The sequence below is a fragment of the Ostrea edulis genome, chromosome 6, assembly GCF_947568905.1.
Source record: "Ostrea edulis chromosome 6, xbOstEdul1.1, whole genome shotgun sequence".
Taxonomy (NCBI): domain Eukaryota; kingdom Metazoa; phylum Mollusca; class Bivalvia; order Ostreida; family Ostreidae; genus Ostrea; species Ostrea edulis.
Window position 1 is genome coordinate 24,970,794 of NC_079169.1, and position 17,038 is coordinate 24,987,831.

The 17,038-nt window shown below is 37.0% G+C and overlaps 1 protein-coding gene across 2 annotated transcripts; it reads right to left on the minus strand.

Annotated features, from left to right (window-relative positions):
* Positions 1-956: 956 nt before the first annotated feature.
* LOC125683003 (uncharacterized) lies at positions 957-16,746 on the minus strand. 2 transcript variants are annotated; one of them, XR_008796265.1, is made up of 9 exons: positions 16,601-16,746; positions 12,404-12,535; positions 9,642-9,738; positions 8,002-8,075; positions 7,754-7,894; positions 4,454-4,568; positions 4,280-4,358; positions 3,334-3,465; positions 957-2,293 (listed from the first exon to the last, which is right to left on the minus strand). XR_008796265.1 is itself a non-coding variant. In XM_056142137.1 (8 exons), exons 2-8 carry the CDS (start codon positions 12,502-12,504, stop codon positions 2,184-2,186), a joined length of 717 nt encoding a protein of 238 aa, XP_055998112.1. In that variant the 5' UTR covers positions 12,505-12,535; positions 16,601-16,746; the 3' UTR covers positions 957-2,183. The 2 variants fall into 2 exon arrangements, 1 of the variants encoding a protein (XP_055998112.1); XM_056142137.1 differs by lacking the exon at positions 3,334-3,465.
* Between the last annotated feature and the right edge of the window lie 292 nt (positions 16,747-17,038).

The window sequence follows — 17,038 nt, forward strand, 5'->3', positions numbered from 1 at the left end:
ATTTGTTGTTTTACGTTCCATTTGAGAAATTTTCACTTTCACAGCTACAGCGCATGCGCTAGTTCTAAGCTGTGCCAACGCCTACCGCGACACGGAACCTCTGTTTATCAGAGCCTCCGTTTATAAGTACAACGACTTCACTTTTAATGTCTGGCGTTTGGCGAAGGAGTTTATGGCACTGTAAATTCGACAGAATAGCTTATTTTCGGGGGCGGGGGATTGAATACTGACTGTAATTAAAACAAAACTCTATAAACTCATTGTTTTATTTCATGACATACAGTCAGAGCATTGCGCTCAAAACCACACGACCTCTCACCTCTGCGGGTTCGAATCCCGCCTGCTCCGGTAAGTGAGAAAGTTTCCCAGTTTACTTGCGGAAGGTCGGTGGTCTCTTCCCAGGTACATTGTCAATCTCTACCCAGAGTTATCGTTCCTTACACTCACTTGCACCTCTGTTAACGTCTCAAAATAAGCAATGTTTTTTCACATGTAAATCCACCTTTTTTACGGCTAATAAAACTAAGAACTATTTTATAAAATATCGGGAAAATGTAGGACAAGCAACTATTTGTAGATTTTTTCCCCATTACTATATATTCATGTACCTATGTATAGGCCTGGTGCAATAGAACTACCCAATATCCACGTTTTCAACCCAAATCAATGCTTCTTGTGTCACAAAAAGACTTGACAACTGCTCAATATTTATTTATTTACGTATATTTTTGTAACTGAAGTCAAAACAATACTTTATTTGAGCATACGTGCCATTTTACAAAAATCTTGTAAAACCCTTGAGACGTTGACAGAGGTGGAAGTGAGAGCAAGGATAGATTGGCACTTTGTATCTGCTGATCTGGGTTTTCTCTTCCAATAAAACCTGGGCGCCACCATATAACTGAAAAATTGTTGAGTGTGGCAGAAAACATCAATCAATCATTTCATGACATACATTACAGTAACTCATTCTGTTTTATTTCGTGACATACATGTATTACAGTAACTCATTTTGTTTTATATCTTGACATACATGTATTACAGTAACTCATTCTGTTTTATATCTTGACATACATGTATTACAGTAACTCATTCTGTTTTATTTCGTGACATACATGTATTACAGTAACTCATTCTGTTTTATTTCGTGACATACATGTAGCTCATTCTGTTTAAATTCGTGACATACATGCATTACAGTAACTCATTTTGTTTTATTTCTTGACATACAGGTATTACAGTAACTCATTCTGTTTTATTTCGTGACATACATGTATTACAGTAAGCAGGTAAGTACATAAATTCTTGTTTATCAAGAACAATCTCATATCACAGAAGCGTTATGAAAATAACAAAATATGAACAGTTTTAGCTAACAACAAATCATGTAACATTCACATAATCTCTATCCAGACATTCTACATAAAGAACAGTGTTCCACTTTTACGTACAGATGTATTTTACTCCATACAGAGTACAAAGAAAAACAACGCTGACATGAAAAGCGCAACAACCTTTTAATACACACTGAAATACTTCTTTTGAAAATCGCATGTATTGCACAGTGATTTTACCGGTTAAACCCCTTTACATCATTATTAGATAACTCTTACGTATAACATGTACATTCATTTCAGGATTACCAATAACATTAAAACAACGTATATATAATAAGTACAATTGTCACCCCACCCCCCCCCCATGCAATTTTCGAAGGCGAAACCATGATTTTCAAAGAATTATTCAAAACGATAACACAGACGACACTGGCCGGACTTGAACTCGGGATCTTCCTTCAGTAATCCGATTCCTTATCCACTGAGCCACGTACACAAACAAATCGAAATCGATTTTACAAAACATTTGAATCAACCTGTGACATAGTGTCATAAAATGTGTAAGTCTTGATGTGATGAGCTACATGTGCCTTAAAATAAGAAATTGAAATATACTCCTTTCTCTAAAACACAGCAATAAAGTGTAGGGAAACTGAGGCAACCTGAAAAGGAGTAATTTTGGAATACGAAACTAACAAGGGACAATATTTTCGATATACAAATAGAGTCTACAAACAGTATTAAACAGAGAAATGCAGCATGCAGCAGTTCATTAGCTCTTATGTACTCGCTAATGGGCAGCGTTTCCTCGTGGCTGACGATCTGTGTAGCGGTACCGATTTACATTTAGCTGTTCCGGTCTTTGTACATAACTTCCGTCCGAATGGCGTACTTCCGGCCTTTGATCAGTTCGGATCCTTCATGAACAATGTTATGTTGGAAAATCAACACTGATCCTGTGAACAACATTGTAATATCTTATGAGGAATATGATAATTGATATAGACTTCAACAACAACAAACAAAAAAAAACAAAAAACAAAAAATAATTTAAAATTATATAAATACAAAAGCATTGAGAAACCAATATATATTGATTGTTTGTTTTACGTCTCTGATAATTTTTCTCTAACGTCACTATAGCTGTAGATGAAGGCCCACGATCTATACATGGAGCCCAGGACCGCAGTAATGAGGAGTTTTCATAGTGCCAACGACTGCCGTGTCACGGGATCTCGACGTTAAGGTTATATGAGAATGACCCACGGATCTCGCTTCTAAATGCCGAATGGTTGGCAAAGAAGCAGTCATGTCTTAGGTTTGGCGCGGCCAAAGTAAGAGCAAGGCTTGAACCCACGACCTCTCGGTCCAGAAGCGGACGCTCTAAACACTACGTCATTTAGGTGGACACACGTGTCTTTTCGAAATAAAATCCTGACTCATGATATTTCTCAAAACAAATTTATCCATACTTTTTCGAAAGGCATTGGCAGTGCTTTCTATATGTACCGATGAAGGAACCAGAAACATTCACCCAGCAGCCCATGTTTCCAAAGGGGAGTCTTTCTATCTTTTTTTGTATTTTTTCTGTGTCTTATGTTAACAAAATGCCAGATTTAATTAAACATGGTGATAACGAAGGTTGACCCAATTTAAACATAGTTCTTGTAATATTATTTGTCCGATGCTTTATCCAGTTCTGAAGGTTTTCATAAAGCACGTAATCTTGTCGACCATGGTGTTTATATCTCTCAACTGATTCGATACGCAAGAGCTTATTCTGCGTATGATCAATTTTTAAATCTAGACAGGCTACTGACAAACAAGTTAATGTTACACTTGTTTAAAATCAGCATTTCACAAATTCCGTGGTCGTTATAATGACCTAGTTTACCAATACAACCTATCATTGGGTCATATGCTGTTGGACGGGTTTCATACCGATTGTTAGATCGTTCTTGGTACACTGATTTTGACTACAGATTACTTCGTTTACCTGATCAATTAAGACATAGGTCTCACGACGGGTGTGATCGGTCGACAGGAAATGCTTATTTCTCCTCGGCACCTGATCCCACCTCTGGTATATCCAGGGATCCGTGTTTGCCCAACTCTTAATTTTGAATTCCTTATAAGAATAATGAGATTGATCATTGTTCGTTATCTTCGTCTTTCACTTCGTAATAATCTCATAAAAATAAATCAAACTAAAACCAGGGGCGCAGTTACGTGTATGTATATACAACATCACTTTGGGGAAAAAATTAAAACAGTGAAAACTGAACTGAATTAGAACTTTGACATGCAAGTACTAATCATAAAAAGTCTGATTTGTATATGTCCCGTGGGTTGATTCTAATATTTGTAAATTATTATCCCTTTATACAATATTCGGTTAAATCTTTTTGGTTGAAAAGAAATATGTTTCAAAAACAGTAGAAAATCCCCGATTCGTGTAGCAGTAAACTGTCAACAAAACAAAGAACAAACATGAAAAACATACAGAGGATGTTGAATGTGGTACATCATGCTCAAAGCCCTCGGCTACCCAAAAATTCTCAGTACTTTCTATGGATAATTTCAAAATTCTATATATTTTTCTTACATCGCGACTCACTATACTTGAATCTAGGATGAAAAGGGAGATTTTTAAGGCATCAATTCATGTGTGTTTTTTGTACCTTTCTATCCCTTTACCTAAACATTTTTGTACGCCCTACGGGGGTTTCGCTCCCCTGGACTCATGACCTAAAGGGGACGGGGTTGGGGGGGTGGGGGGGGGGGGGTGGGGTTGTTACGGCAGCTTCCAAACCTCCAGCCTTAATTTGCGTGCACATTAATTATTCCTTACCTACACTCCTGAAAACATATATACATGATAAAAATGAAGCATCAATTTAATCAACTGTTTGTTTTGAACAATCATTGTTAATTAAATGTACCAGTTTTAGGGACGACCTCCTCCCTGCTATCATCACTGTCAAAAAGGCTTAAAAATGTTGTACTGCCTCCTACAAATCCCTGCATGGTTAAAACAAAATATACCCAGAATTAAACAATTGTATTATCGTCATCATCATCATAATCGTCATCATCATCATCATTGTTTTACTCACTTCATTCAAATATATAAAGACGGTGATCTGACTTTCGTCGCCATTGTCTCGTTTGTAACTTCCGTCCATGTGAGGTTTGAAATATTCCCCGGGGTCATACCGCAGAAACCGTAGTCTTAAAAGTATCAAGATGTATAATAAAGAAAAATTACAGTTGAAAATATTTAAATTCTTCAAATAAATACATTGTTAATGTTGTGTAACAGGACGAAAGAAAATGCAATGGACCAGACCGGGATTCGAACCCGGCGTTGTAGCATAGAATACCCCCCCCCCCCCCCCCGCATAGATTTTTCCCCTGGAAAAACGGGTCCGGGTTAGACATCCCCCCTGGAAAGATGGGCCTGGCATAGAATTTCCCCTATAAAGAATTAACCCGGGCCCAATTCCCCTCTAGGAAAAACCTTCTCAGTATAGAATTTCTCCCTAAATGACATTACGCACCCCCCCCCCCCCTTACATTTTAGCTATATTATCCGTTTCCAGTTCTGTTACTAGAATTCTCTTGCTTATCTAGACCAAGGAATTCTTTTTTTTTTTTTTAATTTTGATCAGGGTCTTGTGCATCACAATCATCATTTTATGGGGGTTTTTTTACAAGAAAATTATTCAAATCTTGTCGTGGTATATCAATCTCAAGTCTTTGACGTTATTTACTAGTATCTAACATTTGAATCAATGAAGTTAGGAAGCAGTTGATGTTTTTGGTTTGATTTTTTTTAATTTAAAATTTCGAAGTTAAATAAACGGGAAAATGAAATTACTTTTATTGATACAGTGCATCTATTTCGGTGGCTTAGCTACAATGTAGCACTGTAAGCACGTGCTTACAAATATTTTCGTTAAATTTTTATTATATATCACTAAAAATATCCTCAGCTTCTGGGGGGCTGCCGCCCCCACACACCCCGCTTACAAATATTTCAAACCTAGCTACGCCACTGTATTTTACTTTCCAGATAATTTTAATTGTATATCTTTTAGTCGACTTTTCACAAAGAATACTAATGATATTGACCATCATTAAAGGGACTGGTTCGCGTTTTTCGAAAGAAATGTTTTTTTATTTTTAAAATTATAGCTCATTTAATGTTGACAACCAAAATTTGGACCGTCTGAATGCAAGCATAAGAGCAATATTTTAGCTTTGATTCTGTGTTATGTAAAGAAAGGCCCGAGTCTTTTTATGTAAAGAAACAAACCAGTGAAACGTTAATTTTGTAATTTAAAGCATCTTCATTTGTATAGTCACAAATTTTAACTTTTAAATGACACATTTTACCTAAAGTATACTTGAGATGTGATATATATGGTATACTTAGATCAATATCCATTTATTTTGAAAACCCCGTAAATAATAACACATCTCAATCTTTGTTTTCAAAATAAATGATAAACTCTCCATAATGAGCTTCTGTCATGATGAATAACCTTAATTTTTTGTGAAACCCTCTAAACATATTGATCATTTAAAGTAAAAAACAAAATTTGGAGGAAAATAGTGAATCAGTCCCTTTAAAATCTTTTGGGAAGCATATTGTATTTACTATATGCAATTCAAAGTTTTCAGCGTGTAAACCCAACTTCAACATCGCCAAAAAAAAATAAAAAAATTAAAAATTCGTTTATCTTATGAATATCGTAGTAATAATGAGCGCATATCTATTTCATTAAACTATAACAATTTAACAGTACATAATTAATTGTTTCTTTTTTGTAACTTTATTTTTAATAACATATACCTCTTTATAGCAATAATAACAAATTTCCTTGATTATTATCAACAATTGCATGGGTCTGCTTCATTCTACATGTATATCTAGTCAAAAGCTTCTACATGAGAAGAAAACATCTCTTGCTGTGGCCTTCAACTCGACATTTAGATTTTAGATATATCGATGACGTTTTATCTATCAATATCTCTCAACTGATTCGATACGCAAGAGCCTGTTCTGCGATGTACGTATGGCCAGTTTTTAAATCGAGGCGAGCTATTGACAAACGAGTTGATGGTGCAGGGGTTTCAACAGTCTCGATTGAAGTCAGCATTTCGCAAATTTTATGGTCGTTATAACGATCTAGTTCGTCAATACAACCTATCATCGGATCAAATGCTGTCTGACGTGTTTCATACCGATTGTTAGGCCGTTCTTGGCACACTGATTTTGACTACGGATAACTCCGTTTACCTGATCAGCATATAGGGCTCACGGCGGGTGTGACTGGTCAACAGGGGATGCTTACTCCTCCTAGGCACCTGATCCCACCTCTGGTGTGTCCAGGGATCTGTGTTTGCCCAACTATCTATTTTGTATTGCTTATAGGAGTTATGAGATTGATCACTGTTCGTTATCTTTACCTTTCATCTATGAACAATGATCTTTTTTATTCACATGTCGATTCGATATATCCCAGTGAACTCGAAATAAAAGACACCACAGAGTCTTCCACATCTGCTTCAAACTTAGATATTCTATTGAAAGTAGATGCTAACGGCAAACCAACAACTCAATTTTATGACAAACGGGATATTTCAGCTTCTCCATCGTCAACTTTCCATATTTATGTAGCAATATTCCATTATCACCTGCTTATGGTGTTTATATCTCTCAACTGATTCGATACGTAAGAGCTTGTTCTGTGTATGATAACTCTTTGACTATAGGTAAGCTACTGACAAACAAGTTGATGTTACAAAGTTTTCAACATTTTCGCTTAAAGTCAGCATTTCTCAAATTCTGTGGTTGTTATAATGATTTAATTTGCCAATACTACCTATCATTGGGTCAAATGCTGTCTGACATGTTTCATACCTATTGTTAGGCCGTTCTTGGAACATTGATTCTGACTATGGATTACTCCGTTTATCTGATCAAAATATAGGTATCACGATAAAATCCGGAAACAGGAGGGGAAAATTCTATACCAGGGCGGTTTTTCCCATGGGGAAACTCTATACTGACTTTGTATACAAGGGAAAATTATATGCTGTGTCGCTTTTTCCCTCATGGGGGGAATCTATCCCGAGCCCGTATAAATTTCCGGGGGAGAGTCTATGCGGGGGAAAGTCCATACTACAATACCGGGCCTCTTGAATCTCTAGTCAGGTGCTCTAGAACCAGCTGAGCAACGTGTATCTGGCCAGCGTCGATTGAACCCGTCTGACCTCCTCAGTTGAATACAGAGAGTACAATGGGAGGGGAGGGGCCAAGTCATGCCGTATGAATTATTAGCATTTCCGGTATCAGGATTGATAAGATTTGAACATTTGATTTTTAAATCACATGATATATGTACAACCTTTCATTTAGTTCTACAAGTTTCCCTCCATTCCATGTTTCGGGTAGATAGTCTCTAATCCTCTTCAATATTTTCTTGGCCTCCTTCTTAGAATCCCATATATTTCTGGAACTGTTTCGTACGTCTGTAGCTTTCACCTGGCTATTGAAATACGTTTTCATTAAAACCACTAGAGTATTCAAAACCTTCAGTTCTATCAATCGGTTATTCATGGCTCCATATGGTGCCTGATTACGTGTGATTTCTACCTTCCTACGCCAGTGTTGACTAAGGCCAATTCGTATCCTCTGTTCTCCGAATCTTCTATATATTTCGTACACTCCTGTGGAATACGATGAATAATGTAAGTTTCAGGTATGTATCATCGTTTTTCAAAAGGGGAGGGGGCGGGCAGCCAGAAGAATAATTGGAAAGCTGGCTTCTCACTTGACGTGCAAAAAAGAAAGAAAAAAGGTTTTATTTGCCTAAAGTTTAAAACCCTAATTCTTGGGGGAGGGGGTGGCTGTGGTTGTGTGTTGTTTGAATCTTCTACTTTGACTGCCTCAAAAACATTTTTCGCAGACTTGACTTCATCTTTTTAATTCGTTGGTTTTGGTGTTGGGGTTAGAGTCCTCTACTATGAGTGCTTCAATAATTTCCCAATCTTCAATTTCTTTATTCGTGGGAGTTGGGGATGGAGTCTTTTACTATCATATCAGAACTTTCAAGCTTACATTCTTCTTATTCACTATAACTGATGAAAAATAGTGGGTTGCCAGGGGGAGGGGGGTTCACTCATTCAAAATACATTTGATTTGATGGTCACTGTCAAATTTCTACTTGCCTGAGCTATAATATTTCCCCTTATTTGTCGATGAATTAGTAAATGATTACTTTTTATGACCGGAAAAGGACATGTTGACTCCTGAATACATACATGTAGAGTATTTAAAAAAAAGTACGATACAGAAGTCCAAAAAACATATCAGATTTTATCATTGCTATAACACATACATATTTATCACGAAATTTTCATATATAGCCACCCTTATTTTTGCCAAGATATATGCAGAGTCTAGACATCATGGGGGGGGGGGGGGGGGGTGTATGGAAACTACCCAAAATATCTCTAATTTATTTTTGCATGTACATTGTATTCATAGTTAATTTATTTTGCTGCATGATCAAATGATAGAAATCAAGTGTTTTAAGAAATTTGTGAATAGAATATTCGTATGCAAATAACGATTTTCTTATACATTTGAAAAAAGTTAAAATGAATAGATACTGTAACTAAAAATATTAATCAATAATTAAAAAATAATGTGGTTCTACATGTGTTACTTAAAGTACATTAAAGACTAGCGTTTATTCGTTTAATTATTTGTAAAGCAATTTGATAGGAAATCTATTATAAAAATATACACATATTCTTACGTTTCGTAAATTCTGGCAATAGAATCAGAAACGGGTAGAAAAGAAGGGGATTGTGTAATGTCATGGGGGTGTCTATACTAAGACCCGTTTTTTTTTTTTTTTTTTTTACATAGGAAGGATGTGCGCGAGTGAATTGTTCCCAGAGGGAAATTCTATGCTGGGAAAAGTCAATCCAGACTCGTTTTTTCGGGGGGTATATACAGGGTAACGCATTTCATACAATATCACGAGAAATGTTTTTCGATTTTGATAAAAATTTCCACTGAAAAGCAATTATATAGTTGATTGAAAATGATTACTATAAGAATATAATGGATAGAAATAAGGTTAAACAAGGCTATCACCATTCTGTTTATACAATTGGGTGGGTGTTAAAACAATTTCTTTGTCTGGTCATTGCTGAAGATGGTGAGGAATCCGGAGAAAATTAATACTGAATTCAGGCCGATTTGTTTACTGATGGTCGACTCACTTCAGCTGTGAATACGTTATGCAGGACAAAAGCCAGCCTCCCCTTGAAAATCTTCGGCAAATTGACGTCCTCTTTAGTTATTTCCGTAGAATGTAATCTGAAATGAGGCCTGGGTGAATATTGTAAAAATACTCTAAAACTTCTCTACTAGTATATCAGACGCATAGATAGATAAATGTGTAGATAGATAGATAGATATATAGATGTATAGATAGATAGATAGATAGATAGATAAAAGGGGAACAGGACAAGAATTCCTTGGGGTTACCATTACTGCATCTCTCCAACGCTACAGTAAAGAACCTCTAAATGAAATTTAGCGGAAAAGAAAAAAAACACACCCCCCCCCCAAACAAACCATTAATGTTACAGAAAATAGCTTCTTCACCAAGAACAAATGATATTAGGTACATTTAGATTGAATTTTAGAGGAAGTATCAGTACCCTTAGACTACTAGCTAGACGAACAGCATATCCACCTCGGACACAAGTATATGTGTTGACATATTTTCATCTTATATATTTAAGACTCTAAAGTGCGATGGTCGCTCCAAAGTGCGATGGTCACGCCAAAGTGCGATGGTTTGTTAACGTTATGGACGCCAAAGTGAGATGGAGCACTAGTGTGTGCCGTCGGACTCTGTCGTGTCACACTATCGCACTATGGTGCATTCGTCTCACATCATCGCACTTTGGCGTGCCATACCATCGCACTTTGGCGCATGAGTGTGGATCGTCGCACTTTGGCGTGTCACACCATTGGGGTTTGGCGCAGACCATCGCACTTTGGAGTCCAACATATATATGCTTAGAAACCACATTTACGCTTTTAAAATTAAGAACAAGAGGTACTGTGAGCAATGCTCACTAAAAATACCCCCGCTTACCCCAATCTCCCAAAGGGTGTTGTTAATAGGTATAAAGTACCTCTTTCCTGAGTGTAAAAATATGGTATGCCTTTGTAGAAGGAAATGGAAGATATAGTCCGAACACAAATCCATGGTATAAACCTATAATTTTGACCTTGAGATCAAAGGTCAAGATCATAAAGAGGTCATGAATGTACATGACACATATCTCATGGTGATACACCCATGTCTTATGGTATGACTATGTCAAAACCCTATAATCAATTTTGACTTTGAGGTCAAAGTTCAAGGTCATATAGAGGTCATGAAGGTACCCGACACATCGTATCATGGTTATACACTCATGTGTCAAATATGGTATGCCTATGTCAAAGAACAAAGAAGTCCTGGCCCTGACACGAATCCATTGTAAAAACCTTTAATTTTGACCTTGAGGTCAAGGTCATATGAAGGTCATGAAGGTACATAACACATCGTTTCATGGTGATACACTCATGTGTCATATATGGTATGCCTGTGTCAAAGAACAAAGAAGTTATGGCCCGGACACGAATCCATTGTAAAAAAAAAACCACCTTTAATTTTGACCAAGGTGATATGGAGGTCATGAAGGTACTTGACACATCGTCTCATGGTGATCCACCTGTGTGCCAAATATGGTATGCCTATGTCAAAGAACAAAGAAGTTATGGCCCGGACACGAATCTGCACAGACAGACGGACAGACAGACAGTGATTCCTATATACCCCGAACGAAGTATAAGCTTGAAATTCCTTTCCAAGAAAAGTTATATTAATTAAATTTTACGTTCACGTTTAATACACAATTTCCGAGATATTATTCTCTTTAGAGAAGTGGACAGGCACATCCTACATACAATAGGTTTGATTCTGGAAGACATCTAAATGCCGGAACTCAGTAGTGACAGCTTACGATTGGATCGACGTTATGCTTGGAGTTACGTACATGTAACAGACAAGTTAGCATTAGTGAATGCATCTGTCTCAAGGAAATCAACACTTACACGCTGCTAATCCATTTTCACGTGTTCTGCCCAGGTTTGAATTAATTGTGTTTATCTCTGGAAAAAAATTGAAAATCCAAAGTTCGAAAATTTGGAAAAAGTGGTAAACACACAATTTGGTTCTCGGAAAGTTTTTTAACATTTCATTTTTTTCTATTGATATTAAGGTAATTCCCCATACCATGTCAAATAATGTTAGAAACGTTATTCACGAGTCACGAACGTTATCACACATTCAACGAACCAGATGGCATTTTGGTGAATTTTAGACCGTTTTAGGACTGATTGTTTGAAAGCAAACAACAAAAATTTAGAATTAAAAAACAACAACATACGAATCGCATTATTACAAACAAACCGGTTATATACAAGACAACGCTCGGGAGAGAAAATGCTTATAGTTATACATCGCGAAGTCGTAAACTCTGCATACACATTGCGTTATGACACAGCCGTATAGTGATTCCCGTAAGATTTCTGCAAATATTACAGATTGGTGTTAAATCGCGTTGCCAACCTTCATGTATCTATTGTAGGTAATTTCTTTTGTGATTTCTGATCATTAATGACGGGTAGAAATATCGAATCTCCTACAACAAAATGCAAATTGTTGTGTGCTACATGTACTGACAGTCACATATTTTTGCTTTTTTTTAATATATAATTTATTTAAACCTAAAGGAATACGATGTAGTCATGACCTAATTAAAATATATGCATAATCTAAAGCTACATTACAGTGCAACCCCCATTGCAGGAATAACCATTTGCACCCATCGCGTGCGTGACGAAAATACGCTTTGCATCTCACGATGTCAACAAAGGGAAATAACTACAGAACAACTCGGAAATCGCGTATTGTGTTCACCTTGATGCTGGTTCTCCGCGTCCAGAGGGCTCACTGCTCTGTGGCTCAGCGCCAGAACGCTCCCGTTTTGACCGCACCATCCCTGTTAGTCTCTGTCCCATCAGGTTGTTTTTATTACCAAGCCACGCTCGCCTGATTGTAGATAGATAAATGTAAAGACAGTTTTCAGTTTTTGAAAACATTAAGGACAATATTTGTTTGCAAATATTTCAAGAACAATTCGAAACAATAAAAGTACCGGTAAGTCGTTCTATTATAATGCGTATGCATAGTAGAGTGATTGTTTTAAAAATATTTCCAACACCTATATATACACAGGGTTATTTTATCTTAAACGATGAACACTTGTCATGTTTCAGGCATAGCCTTATTAACTTCTGAAAATGGTCCAAATTTGACCCTTAGTGTACCTTCTTTGCGGAGGTATGACTCTAAACATTTCTTGTGAATTCTTACAAATATGTAAAGGATACATTGCACTTTATACCTAGTTGCAGCAAAACCCAAGCCTATTCCCGCACGGTTACAGAGATAGGGTACAGGCGTGGGAGTACAGGATTCTATAGAGAGTGAGAGTACAGGATTCTATACAGGATTCTATAGAGAGTGAGAGTACAGGATTCTATAGAGAGTGATAGTACAGGATTTTATAGAGAGTGATAGTACAGGATTTTATAGAGAGTGATAGTACAGGATTCTATTGAGAGTGATAGTACATGATTCTATAGAGAGTGATGGTACAGGATTCTATAGAGAGTGATAGTACAGGATTCTATAGAGAGTGATAGTACAGGATTCTATAGAGAGTGATAGTACAGGATTCTATAGAGAGTGGGAGTACAGGATTCTATAGAGAGTGATAGTACAGGATTCTATAGAGAGTGATAGTACAGGATTCTATAGAGAGTGGGAGTACAGGATTCTATAGAGAGTGGGAGTACAGGATTCAATAGAGAGTGATAGTACAGGATTCTATAGAGAGTGATAGTACAGGATTCTATAGAGAGTGAGAGTACAGGATTCTATAGAGAGTGAGAGTACAGGATTCTATAGAGAGTGAGAGTACAGGATTCTATAGAGAGTGATAGTACAGGATTCTATAGAGAGTGAGAGTACAGGATTCTATAGAGAGTGATAGTACAGGATTCTATAGAGAGTGATAGTACAGGATTCTATAGAGAGTGGGAGTACAGGATTCTATAGAGAGTGGGAGTACAAGATTCTATAGAGAGTGGGAGTACAGGATTCTATAGAGAGTGATAGTACAGGATTCTATAGAGAGTGATAGTACAGGATTCTATAGAGAGTGATAGTACAGGATTCTATAGAGAGTGATAGTACAGGATTCTATAGAGAGTGGGAATACAAGATTCTATAGAGAGTGGGAGTACAGGATTCTATAGAGAGTGGGGTTACAGGATTCTATAGAGAGTGGGAGCACAGGATTCTATAGAGAGTGGGAGTACAGGATTCTATAGAGAGTGGGAGTACAGGATTCTATAGAGAATGGGAGTACAGGATTCTATAGAGAGTGGGAGTACAGGATTCAATAGAGAGTGAGAGTATATGATTCTATAGAGAGTGGGAGTACAGGATTCTATAGAGAGTGATAGTACAGGATTCTATAGAGAGAGTACAGGATTCTATAGAGAGTGGGAGTACAGGATTCTATAGAGAGTGGGAGTACAGGATTCTATAGAGAATGGGAGTACAGGATTCTATAGAGAGTGGGAGTACAGGATTCTATAGAGAGTGATAGTACAGGATTTTATAGAGAGTGGGGTTACAGGATTCTATAGAGAGTGATAGTACAGGATTCTATAGAGAGTGGGAGTACAGGATTCAATAGAGAGTGAGAGTATATGATTCTATAGAGAGTGGGAGTACAGGATTCTATAGAGAGTGATAGTACAGGATTCTATAGAGAGAGTACAGGATTCTATAGAGAGTGGGAGTACAGGATTCTATAGAGAGTGGGAGTACAGGATTCTATAGAGAATGGGAGTACAGGATTCTATAGAGAGTGGGAGTACAGGATTATATAGAGAGTGATAGTACAGGATTTTATAGAGAGTGGGGTTACAGGATTCTATAGAGAGTGATAGTACAGGATTCTATAGAGAGTGGGAGTACAGGATTCTATAGAGAGTGGGAGTACAGGATTCTATAGAGAATGGGAGTACAGGATTCTATAGAGAGTGGGAGTACAGGATTCAATAGAGAGTGAGAGTATATGATTCTATAGAGAGTGGGAGTACAGGATTCTATAGAGAGTGATAGTACAGGATTCTATAGAGAGAGTACAGGATTCTATAGAGAGTGGGAGTACAGGATTCTATAGAGAGTGGGAGTACAGGATTCTATAGAGAATGGGAGTACAGGATTCTATAGAGAGTGGAAGTACAGGATTCTATAGAGAGTGATAGTACAGGATTTTATAGAGAGTGGGGTTACAGGATTCTATAGAGAGTGATAGTACAGGATTCTATAGAGAGTGGGAGTACAGGATTCAATAGAGAGTGAGAGTATATGATTCTATAGAGAGTGGGAGTACAGGATTCTATAGAGAGTGGGAGTACAGGATTCTATAGAGAATGGGAGTACAGGATTCTATAGAGAGTGGGAGTACAGGATTCTATAGAGAGTGATAGTACAGGATTTTATAGAGAGTGGGGTTACAGGATTCTATAGAGAGTGATAGTACAGGATTCTATAGAGAGTGGGAGTACAGGATTCTATAGAGAGTGGGAGTACAGGATTCTATAGAGAGTGGGAGTACAGGATTCTATAGAGAGTGGGGTTACAGGATTCTATAGAGAGTGGGAGTACAGGATTCTATAGAGAGTGGGAGTACAGGATTCTATAGAGAGTGATAGTACAGGATTCTATAGAGAGTGATAGTACAGGATTCTATAGAGAGTGGGAGTACAGGATTCTATAGAGAGTGGGGTTACAGGATTCTATAGAGAATGGGAGTACAGGATTCAATAGAGAGTGGGAGTACGGGATTCTATAGAGAGTGGCACGTGCACGGAATTAAGATTTGAATAAATTCAACACTGCATTATATGAGGAAGATACCATTCGTGAACATGTATTAATTTCAACAGACCGCAAAACATAACACTAACTTTGTATTCAATTTATTTGTCATTTTTCCCTGGAGGAAGTGACATCATCGTGACTATGGTTTATCTAATTTTCGTTAAAATTGTCAGAGAGGAAGACGAATGTATGAAATTTTTAATTGGAGTGTAAAACTAACAAATTGGTACATATATGGTATACAGACACACAGATACATATCTACAATTCTGGGTCTTATTTCTTGTGAGCTAATGCATCTGATTATTTCTTAAAATATTCATATTCGTTTAACAGAAAAACCCAACAAACACAAACATATTCTAATATTCAGTCAGTACACGTAATCTTTTCTCAACAATCCAAGCTGTTTAAAACTTCCGCATTTCTTCTCTCTGCTCGGTGTCTGTAAACAATGCTCACAAATAACTTTTGTTAGAGAAATAAAATTGGGTGGGTTTTTTTTATCTTGGAGATTATTTAAGATGATCGTCTGCGTTTTGTTGATATTGAAGGGATAAAAATGTTCTTCTTTTTCAATGTGAAATCATTAAGACTAAGGGGGACATTCCCCGTAAAAATATATAGTTAAAAAATTGAAAACATCGTATAACGGATACAAAAAGGAGATGTTCTGTAAATGTGTGTTATTATTGCAGCCGGCGCGCTCCCCCTAAACTTTTCAAATTTAAGGTAAATCGTGATCTCTTGTTTAGAAAAATATAAACGATAAAAGAAGCAATAATTTCTTCCATTTCGGAGAAATAGTTTGATTTACTAAATTATTTTCATTAGGAGAAGTAATATTTTTTCCAAAAACCGTTAAGATTTGCGTCATTTTATTAATTTCACATTATTAAAAATGACAGAAAATAGTAAAAATTACTACATAGAAGACGTATTTCAAGCCTTGTTAAATCTATAAAATCCGGGGGCTTCGCCTCTTGGACCCCAACAGGGCTTTGCCTTGGACCCACTGGGGGTCTCAAGGCGACCCCCTGTCTCATAAAATGTTGCCCCCCCCCTAACCGCAATTCCTGGATCCACCCCTGCGTACATTTTCTGTCACAGCGAAACCTCTTTGCTTTGAATGGGTTAGCGTGAAATACTTACAGTTTGAAGAAATAAGTTTTTCTCTAAAACGATATTAAGATGTTTCCAACAGCTATCCGGTATCCGAAGCAAATACTAGTTATCTACCGGAAATGTCTCTGTCGATAGGGTTATAGTAACTTATGCAAGCTGAAATGAGTCATGTGGGATGGTGTCACGGAGTGCTCTCTGAGATAACCTCTTCGATTTCACGTATGAAAATGCTACAAGGGAAGTTTACCTTTGGATTCTCTGAAAGCTTGTATACATCAAGTATTGCGTAGTACGGAGCACCAAATTAACGTAAACTCAAATAATTGAAGATATCGTTAATTATTTGAAGATATTGCCAATTCATTTGATGCGCGCAATGATTCAATTAAAGATCTCTTCAAATAATTAATGATAATTTTAATTCTGAATTATTGCTCGCATAATTAAATTATTGATCAACAGCAT

Excerpts from the sequence above, each read along its gene's own strand:
- LOC125683003 (XM_056142137.1), bottom strand. The coding sequence starts at position 12,504 with ATGGGACAGAGACTAACAGGGATGGTGCGGTCAAAACGGGAGCGTTCT. Across the intron at positions 8,076-9,641 it reads ATAACGTATTCACAGCTGAA|GAGTGTACGAAATATATAGA; the intron begins GTGAGTCGACCA and ends CGTATTCCACAG. Across the intron at positions 2,294-4,279 it reads GGAGGTCGTCCCTAAAACTG|GATCAGTGTTGATTTTCCAA; the intron begins GTACATTTAATT and ends TGTTGTTCACAG.